The sequence below is a fragment of the Saccostrea cucullata genome, unplaced genomic scaffold (assembly GCF_032062105.1).
Source record: "Saccostrea cucullata isolate Sc308-1 unplaced genomic scaffold, CSIRO_AGI_Scuc_v1 ctg4344, whole genome shotgun sequence".
In the NCBI taxonomy this organism is placed as follows: Eukaryota; Metazoa; Mollusca; class Bivalvia; order Ostreida; family Ostreidae; genus Saccostrea; species Saccostrea cuccullata.
In genome coordinates, this window is record NW_026939353.1 from 40,763 (window position 1) to 50,287 (window position 9,525).

The 9,525-nt window shown below is 34.2% G+C and overlaps 3 protein-coding genes across 3 annotated transcripts; 1 reads left to right on the forward strand and 2 right to left on the reverse strand.

The window, feature by feature from the left end:
• Nucleotides 1-494: 494 nt before the first annotated feature.
• Nucleotides 495-1,748, forward strand: LOC134252938 (myb/SANT-like DNA-binding domain-containing protein 4). The gene is made up of 3 exons (XM_062735470.1): nt 495-906; nt 1,245-1,310; nt 1,480-1,748. The coding sequence occupies exons 1-3, from the start codon at nt 495-497 to the stop codon at nt 1,746-1,748; spliced, it is 747 nt and encodes a 248-aa protein (XP_062591454.1).
• Nucleotides 1,749-2,007: 259 nt separating this feature from the next.
• Nucleotides 2,008-3,047, reverse strand: LOC134252939 (putative nuclease HARBI1). Its single transcript, XM_062735471.1, has 2 exons — nt 2,938-3,047; nt 2,008-2,480 (listed from the first exon to the last, which is right to left on the reverse strand). Exons 1-2 carry the CDS (start codon nt 3,041-3,043, stop codon nt 2,008-2,010), a joined length of 579 nt encoding a protein of 192 aa, XP_062591455.1. The 5' UTR covers nt 3,044-3,047.
• Nucleotides 3,048-6,134: 3,087 nt separating this feature from the next.
• LOC134252940 (uncharacterized) lies at nt 6,135-8,630 on the reverse strand. The gene is made up of 2 exons (XM_062735472.1): nt 8,621-8,630; nt 6,135-6,817 (listed from the first exon to the last, which is right to left on the reverse strand). Exons 1-2 carry the CDS (start codon nt 8,628-8,630, stop codon nt 6,135-6,137), a joined length of 693 nt encoding a protein of 230 aa, XP_062591456.1.
• Between the last annotated feature and the right edge of the window lie 895 nt (nt 8,631-9,525).

A 9,525-nucleotide genomic window follows, 5' to 3' on the forward strand; every position in this document is an offset into this window, starting at 1 on the left:
ATCTTAGGAACATCTTAAGTTAGGATATCCTAACCTACAAAGACCCTTTTAGTTTCTTCATATTTTCTATATATTTGCAGCTAAAATAATATTTTTTCAACGACCTGACCTTAGAAAAGGTAAATTTAAATGTAGATTTATAATAAAGTCATCCATATTTATGAATACTTATAATAATGAATTACATATTATATTTTATAATACACACAGAAAAAAATAAAAATAAAATGGAGAAAAATGAAAGGATTCCGTAGGGCTCGAACTCGTAATACGGGTATCATCGTCTACATATAGATTTTTAAATGCCACGCTTAAACCCCTGAGCCAATCCGGATTCTCTCTTATACATCCTTGATTTAAAAACTTTACAGTATACCTCGACCTAATCATGTCAAGGTCACAGATATAAATAAGTGAGTAATAATCACTATTGGGCAAACACAATCCAAACCAGTATAATTTTTTTTGTGAAGAGTCGCATTGTGTCATCGACCATGAGTAAGAAAAGAAACCCAAATTTTTCTAGTACGGAAATTCAGGTTCTTCTAGACGAAGTGGAAAGAAATAAAGAAGTAATTTTTTGCAAGTTATCAAATATTGTGACAAATGCCGCAAAGAAGAGGGCTTGGGAAAGCATCTGTGAAAAGATAAATTCTTGCAATTCCTCCTCTCATACGAGGACTATTGAGGAGATAAGAAAAAAGTGGTCATCTTACACCAGCGACGCGAAGAAAAAGGCATCGCAACAACGCAGAGAGTCTGCAAAAACAGGAGGTGGTCCACCACCCATTGAATTAGATGCCTTGCAGGACAGAGTAGTTGGCATCATAGGAAACTTGCCTATAGATGGAATACCGGGTGGCCATGACACTGCAAGGTCCAATGAAGGAAACATTTTGAGCTCGGGTATGGTTTGTATTTTTCTTAAAAGCAGTTTATTCTTTTGAATATGATAAAACAGTAAAGGAAACTCTAAATGTTTGTTGCACATAATATATTCAATTGATTGTCGTCGTCTAATACAATGGAACATAAACTTCAATTGAATTTTAAACTTTGACATTTTCTGTACATTTTTGAATGAAAAGGACAGAACATTACATACATGTACTTACATAAATCTGCAACGGAATTTTTATGTAGTTTGAAATGGAACTCTTTGATGTGCAATGTATAAACTCCCTTAATTGAATGTTAAGTAACAGTGTACTGTTTTAATATACCTAAATTGTTTCTTCTTGAAGAAAAACCCCCAGCTTCTACATCATCGGCCACTGATACGGCCCAAATTCAAATTACTCACAGTTATGGTAAGAAGTATTATTTTTTTTAAGGAAAGCTTTAAAAAATATCCGTATTAAATTATATATTTTATTACCACACTTCAACCTTAGCAATGACTTTTGAACATTTGAATCTAGGGCTTTCATCCTTTGTCATATTATATATATTTATATCTTCTAAGATTCTGACTCCCAGCACTCGCAGGAAAAGATCCTGGGAAAAGGAAAAAGACGCGCTCATCAGAGGACCATGAACATATGAGTGAACTTCTACAAACAGAAAAGAAAAAGGTAGAGATTGCCTTGGAAAATCTTGAAATTAAAAGGAGACGACTTGCCATAGAGGAAGAAAGACTGATCATGGACAGGCAACGTTTCCAAATGGAGGTTCAACACCACCAAGTTTATTTGGCAAAACATGGTGTTTCATTTACATTTCAAGATAATAATGATTTAAATAAATAAAAATAAATATAATAATTCAAACAACAATAACGAGCTACGTTATCCTTAAACGATAGGCCCATGGGCCACAATACTCAAATGAGTGACTTTGGTCGATCCTTATCAAATTAAAAAAATATATTTGGTTAGAAAAAAACGCTTGATACTTGGGGTCATGTGACATAAATTGTGCTTTTAAAAAATTTATTTTTGTCAATTATTAATTTGATGTACTTTAAGTCATATGGTAAATGAAATGGTACATCATGCACACATGTATTTACACCGAAAATCGTCCAGCTATCAGTTGTTCACGCACTCTTGTACCGTCGTTACACCTTCCTCTGTAATTCACACGAATTCTTCCATTGTCACAAGGAACAACCCCATCTGGTAATGGTATTCTTCGTCTTATACACATGTTGTGAAGAACTACACAGGCTACTGTAATATCACAAGCCTTCTGTGGACTGTATATAAGAGCTCCTGCGCTATTATCTAGGCATCGAAATCTTGATTTCAAAACACCAAAGGCCCGTTCAATAACATTCCTTGTGCGTATGTGAGCTGCATTGTATCTCTCTTGTGCGTCTGTAGTTGGATTAAGTACAGGGGTCAGAAGCCAAGGACGCAGTGGATATCCACTATCCCCAAGTAACCACCCATCTGAAATTGTACCACTTTCAAATAGATTATGTATTGAAGAGTTCCTCCATATGTACGAATCATGTGTTCCACCTGGCCACTTGGCTACTACATTTAAAAAAATCAAGTTACTATCACATACACCTTGGACATTGATCGAATGATAACCTTTTCTATTGACATATACATGTTCATCTGCAGATGGTGATTTTATACGTATATGTGTCCCATCAATAGCGCCTACTGTATTTGGGAAATTAGAAATCTTACTAAAGTCAAGCATTGTCTTGAGTAGGCTTTGCTGGTCAACTGGCATAACAATGTTCTCTCGAGAAATCTCTAATAGGCAGTCATTCATGTCGCTTATGACACGGCTTACACTGGCTCTAGATATATTGTGAACATCCCCTACCACAGCCTGGAAACTGCCCGTTGCAAAATCTTAAGGCAATCATAACTTGCAAAGAAACTGTCAATGCACGTGATCTTGCAGTAGGTCTTTGAAGTCTATCATGGAAAGTGTTACATAAATGGATGATCAGAGGATGAAAGAGTCTGTACTTACTAACGATAGCATCATCGTTCAAATAATCCAAAGGGTTATCAATGTCTCTGAATACTCTTTCACGATTCCTGTGAGCTATGTGCAAAAATATCATGGCCGCCGCCATGTTTATGTCAGTTAGGATGGTCTTAGGATATGGTTTAGGCTGCCTTAAAGTTAAGACAATCTTATGGCAAGACCCTAAATTTAGGAAAGCTTCAAGAAACTTACTTAGGATTAAGACGTTTCCTAAGACGTTCTTAGGACACGTCTTAATCCTAAGATATGTTCATGAACTTGCCTGCAGGTGAACAGGTATTCAATTTAATCACGCTTTTTAACTCATTCGAAGGCTTTGCGTTGCGACATTCAGACGTATACTTCCTAATGACAAAAATTGTAAGGAGACAGGCCCATCCCTGTTTGGAAAGAGTCGATTCTACAACCAGTCTACCAAAGTTTATATGGTATTGCATTCGACAAAGACAGTTATTCTCTTCAAACATTCAGTTTACCATCGAAAATATACAGACGGTTCATTAAACATGCCTCTCGTGGTAAAGTATCCAGAATAGCGCATGCAGACCGAGAATCCTCAACCCTTAGATACGTACATGTATACCTGAAGTTATGACTTTTCACTGCTCAATAAAAGACGGGAAGTCCAGCATTCGTTACATCAACAGTCAAACGAGATTTCACAGTCAAAAACAGAGTACAAAAGGGCCATTGCAGCAGAAGATAAGTTTTAAAATAATGTTTCAGTTTTTGGTGATGATTAAGGTTACAGTTTTTGAACGCGTCATTTATCAACCGTTTATTATTGTAAAAATAAAAGTATATAATAAAAGGAAACACGGACAAGATACCTCTTCGATAAGTTATTTCACCTATGTCTCTATGTCTCTATCTTCTTAGAAGTTTCCACTGCTCATCGGAATACAAAGGTCCAGAATCGCCTGAACAGTTCAACAGATTTTACATCCATAAGCAGAGAGTACATAATGGTCATTGAAGTAAAAGATAAGTATTTTCGATAATACTTAAGTTTTTTTAATAATGAAAACGTTTTGAATACATTTAAACACACAGAATACATGTACCACTTCGATAATGATTTTGCTTATGATTATGAGAGAGTAGCTAGAATCTAAAGCAGGCTTCGATATACTGCATTTGTACATATACATATGTGCTTAAAACAAACCCTAAAAGACTGATTTGGATTCGATTTCACAACTAAGTTAAATTAGGTCGGTAGATTAAAATTCAGCTTAATTTTTACAGATTCTCTTTGCTCAGCTTCACATGGAAAACAACAAAAACTCTAGATAAATCCTCTAGATATAAGATAGATGTATTTTAAATACTATTAATCTCTGAAAAAAAATACAAAAGCCTACTGCTAGTAAATGAAATTATTTCATTTTCTCGTTATGACAAACGAACACGATTATTAAAGCGGCACAGTGAGTCAAAATCATATCTTAATTTTAAGATTCTGTGGCATACAGAGAAAGACTTGCGCAAATTATGCGAAGATATGACAATTCAACTGCAAGAATTGACTGCACAATACAAGTGCCGGGAAAACAAAGGTTGTATTAACCGTTTCGTTGTTTCGTATATGTCAAGGTCACGCTACTCTTATTTTTAGCTCAAACTTGTAAACAAAATTCAACTGGAGCATGCAAAGGTGAGAAATATGTTCTAACAACTTTTTAAAAAGATTGCATCAAATTTTTTGGTTTACTTATATTCATTCGTGGATACCTGAGACCATGGTAACTATGGAAACTTATTAAACACTTTTCTGCGCACGCGTATGATAGGAAGGAAGAAGTACCAGGGTATTTTGCAATATTTTCGTTCTAGGGCAGACAGAAATTATTTTTACTTTTATTTTTCCCCATAAAATTTTAATTTTTAGGTTCTGAAACCTGTAATTTTCTGAAACCTAATACTTTAAGGATTTGAACAAAATTTACAGAGGTCATGCGAAAATTCTACATTTGTCAATTTTCCCCCTTGTGCGTCACTGTGCCACTTTAAATGAGAGAGAGAAGGGAAATGCTCTGGATTGATTTTATCTCATTGAAAATTTTAAAACAGTTTTCAAACAGTTAAGAAATGTTATTTTATATCATGTATATTGTTGACTCTCTTTTTCGGTCTAATGATTAATATCCACGTATACTACATACTTCAGTAAAATATATGGAATACGATTGATTGTGTTCAAGTTTCACGGTCAAATTTAGATTGAACTGTGAACGTATTGATATTTATAATCAGCCATATCAATGAAAATGATTTTACAAGACTAAAATGGAGAATGTAAATAAATAAATAAAAAATAGAAAAATAGATAAATAAAAATCCTGGTTCTATTTTGGACATGACTTGAACAAACTAGATTTCACTCATCAACACTACGACGCAAATAAAATTTAATTTGAAGTTTGTTTCAAAAGACATGAAATATTTGAAAACAAGTAATGAGTCGGTTGAAGTTGTTGCGTGTCGAGGAGCTTTTCGATTCAGTGTATAGATAGCAGTCTAAGTTTTCTAGAGCATACAAGCATAAAATTGTATATATAATTTTTTTCTTGGAATACAAGAACGTCCTAATTAGAAATATCTTAACTATTATTATTTTAAGTTTTATTTTGAAAATAATTGTAATAATTTATAAATTTTGAATGAGGGACGTTTTTCATATCCCTGTATTTGTATCTACATTGAACAATAAATGGTTGTGATTATACTTTATCTGTGTTATATATAATACTGCTTCGTTAAAAATTAGAAAATCGGATGTACATGGAAATGCCGCTCTAAAGGCTCCAGAAATTTAAAATTTTACAATAATCATATCCATGCACACTGTCGCAGAATATAAAATGAATAGTGATCTAGAAGTCGTTAACAAATTACACGTGAAAAATTCTTTATATAGTATAATGTAAAAAACAGATCTAAATTGTATTTTGCAATAGAAGTTTATAAAATATTCATTTTATATTTTTGCACAGTTATGAAGTGTTGGTTTTATTCATTATATAAGAAACATTTAATGCTCAGTAATCTTTATAGTAATCCTGGCGCTTAGAATGCCTCATTTAGTAGATTTAACATATTATAAGTTCTTGGTGCATAGCACGTTGCAGCCAGAGAAGTAAGTTGATGTTGGTGCGTATGTGACGCAAGTAGAGTTTTCAGGGTGTTTCTGGTGCACAGCACGTTGCATCCAGTGGAAGTCCTGGTGCATAGCATGTTGCAGCCAGTGGAAGTCCTGGTGCATAGCATGTTGCAGCCAGTGGAAGTCCTGGTGCATAGCACGTTGCAGCCAGTGGAAGTCCTGGTGCATAGCACGTTGCAGCCAGTGGAAGTCCTGGTGCATAGCATGTTGCAGCCAGTGGAAGTCCTGGTGCATAGCATGTTGCAGCCAGTGGAAGTCCTGGTGCATAGCACGTTGCAGCCAGTGGAAGTCCTGGTGCATAGCACGTTGCAGCCAGTGGAAGTCCTGGTGCATAGCATGTTGTAGCCAGTGGAAGTCCTGGTGCATAGCATGTTGCAGCCAGTGGAAGTCCTGGTGCATAGCATGTTGCAGCCAGTGGAAGTCCTGGTGCATAGCACGTTGCAGCCAGTGGAAGTCCTGGTGCATAGCACGTTGCAGCCAGTGGAAGTCCTGGTGCATAGCACGTTGCAGCCAGTGGAAGTCCTGGTGCATAGCATGTTGTAGCCAGTGGAAGTCCTGGTGCATAGCATGTTGTAGCCAGTGGAAGTCCTGGTGCATAGCATGTTGTAGCCAGTGGAAGTCCTGGTGCGTACTGACGCAGCCAGTGGAGTTCTAAACATTTTCCTGCATGGTGTGTAGCACGTCGCAGCCTGTTCAAGTCTGGTCGAATAGTATGTTGTCAGTGGCTTACCAAGATGATTTCTGGTGCACAGAATGATGTAGCCAGCAAATAATTTACAGCGATGTGTATGCTATACAAAAATTGATATACTTATACAAGTATTTATTCTAAAATGCTTGTTGCAAATTTTTAATCGCTTTTCAGAACTTATTTATTTTCGGCAAGCAAATTGAAGGAAAATGCTTCACGGCGAAAATTATGATGATTACTTAAGATAGTCAATCGTCATTTGTTTTGTTTAGAATGTAAAGATGTCGTTTATAATTAAAGACTCATAAATGTATAGGAGAAATACATGTTCAGTCTGGCAAATGGTAAAATCAAATTCTATATCCAAAAAGAATAAGACATAAATTGTGTGGTTCTATATAGTTAAAAGAATATACTGATGTTTTTGTTTTTGAACGGTCAATTTTAGTAGGCAATTAAGTGAATTGAAGGAAAATACAACTGTATTGACAGCGCATATTATGATGATTTACATCTGATAACATCTGTTATGTCTGAAAAATAAAATCTTAAAGACTTATACATTTATAAAAGAAATATATGTATGCGTTCAATCTTGCTAATGGTGAAATCCAAATCAATAATATAAAACACTACGATATGATTTGTTTAGTTTCTTATGTTTGATAGCTTAAGATGGATGTTTGTGTTAATTGAACGAATAATGTTTGGAGATTCGATGTTATTTTATGATACTTATTCTTTATCATTTATAGAAAAAGCAAATCGGACCTGAACAAAGTGAGTACGATCTATTTTTTTTTTTATTTCCAGTATCAGCGTCAAAGCTATGATTGTTTTGTTGCAAAAACTTGTTTAAAAGGGATCATTGTTTCAAACATATATTCAACACAAGAATCGGATAAAAATTTTGAATGCTTTATATTTATTTGGACAAATATAAGTTAAGATTGCATATCTAGTTTTACTTAAAAAAAAAAAAATAAATAAATAAAAGTTTCCACCAGAAATTGTTAAACACAGTCACGTATGATCAAGAAAAATGCAAGAAATATCAACATTTACAAAAAATTTTAGCAAAGATTCCTTATATAAATGAACATTAAATTTTAACTGCTTCTTGAGCTTGTAGAAAAACCAGAGCCCTCTTTCTTTATGTTCGAAATACTGGCAAGCAAGCGCTTCCATTCCTATATAGACTTGTCAAGTGTTCTTGTTTTGATTGTAAAAAATTTACGTTTGTTTGAGTGAAACGAATGAGAACATAAATTAATTTATCATATGTACTAGGAACACGTGCTTTTGTTTATTATGTGCTAATAAAAGCGACAGTAGCTATTGGTCAGTATTTAAAGGCCGATACCTGTAGAACAGGTGAACAGGTATTCACTTTAATCACGCTTTTAACTCATTCGAAGGCTTTGCTTCGCGACATTCACACCCACCCACCCTCTTTCTTCACCCTCTTACTTGTATTTTGTTTAATAAAGAAAGTTTAAAAAAAGAAAGAAAAAGGTTTATTTAAAGGATTGATCAAATTGTTTTCATCACAAGAAAATTAAGTTTTGTACACAACAGATTAATTGTCAAAGATGGGAAACAATTTGCTTAGTTACTCTAGATAATTTAATGTAAAATGGTACATATTAGCTACATATAGTCGAACTGTGTTTACAGATAGTTCTAACTTACATTTATTTTGCATAGGTTTTACTTAAACTAGTCGATAAATTGTACATTATAATATACGTAAGTTTGTGTGAATGAGTCCGCCATTCATTTTGTTTACCTCGCAATTGCTGCGGACTTACAGGTTTCCATAGTTTTTTTTTCAACATAAATCTATGTTGTTTTTTATCTATGGTTTTTCCTGGGCGGCGAGGGAAGCATAATTTTGTTCATACATGCATTATATTATGTTTTTAAGGAGGCTGGGGGGTCAACAATTTAAACACAAATTAACCACCAGATTTAACTTATTTTTTTAGATACGGTATCTTTAGCTGTCAACATTCATTTGACAAAGAAAAAATTCATGAATTTTGATTTTAAATTTTGACCATTTTTGTATATCTTTATATGGAGCTCTTCTTTTAAAGGAGATCAAAATAGTCTAAAAGTGGCTGCCACACCCTAGCCTCGTTAATCAGTGAAGTGAGGACATATAAAAGCATTGTGTTAAAATGTGTTTGTACTGTGATGTGTGATTAATTGTTTTTTGATATATTGTAGAAGGAAGGTAGAGAATCGGTACCATTGAAGACTTGTGTTTTGTAAATGTATACGTCTAATAAATACTGGAAAGCAAGCGCTTCCATTCCTATATAGACAAGTGTTCTTGTTTTGATTGTAAATAATTTATGTTCGTTTGCGTGAAACGAATTAGAACATAAAATGCTACTCTTCCTACAGTTTTGATCTGATTTCAATATAACTTGGCACACAAGTAGAGTACACTAAGATACATAAAATAGTGCATCGGTTTTTGATTTCGCTGAACGGTGTTGCCATGGTTACTAAAAATAGAATTTTCTGTGAAATTCCTTTAAAATGCTACTCCTCCTACAGTTTTGATCTGATTTCAATATAACTTGGCACACAAGTAGACTACACTAAGGTACATAAAATAATGCATCGGTTATTGATTTCGATGAACGGTGTTGCCATGGTTACTAAAAATAGAATTTTCTGTGAATTTCGTTTAAAACGCTACTCC

What these genes read in the sequence shown, in the direction of transcription:
- LOC134252938 (XM_062735470.1), top strand. Translation starts at nt 495, where the DNA reads ATGAGTAAGAAAAGAAACCCAAATTTTTCTAGTACGGAAATTCAGGTT. An exon ending in AGGAAACATTTTGAGCTCGG is followed by an intron (nt 907 to 1,244) that starts GTATGGTTTGTA and finishes TTCTTCTTGAAG; the next exon opens with AAAAACCCCCAGCTTCTACA. An exon ending in TCAAATTACTCACAGTTATG is followed by an intron (nt 1,311 to 1,479) that starts GTAAGAAGTATT and finishes TCTGACTCCCAG; the next exon opens with CACTCGCAGGAAAAGATCCT.
- LOC134252939 (XM_062735471.1), bottom strand. Translation starts at nt 3,043, where the DNA reads ATGGCGGCGGCCATGATATTTTTGCACATAGCTCACAGGAATCGTGAA. An exon ending in GAACGATGATGCTATCGTTA is followed by an intron (nt 2,481 to 2,937) that starts GTAAGTACAGAC and finishes TTTTAAATGTAG; the next exon opens with TAGCCAAGTGGCCAGGTGGA.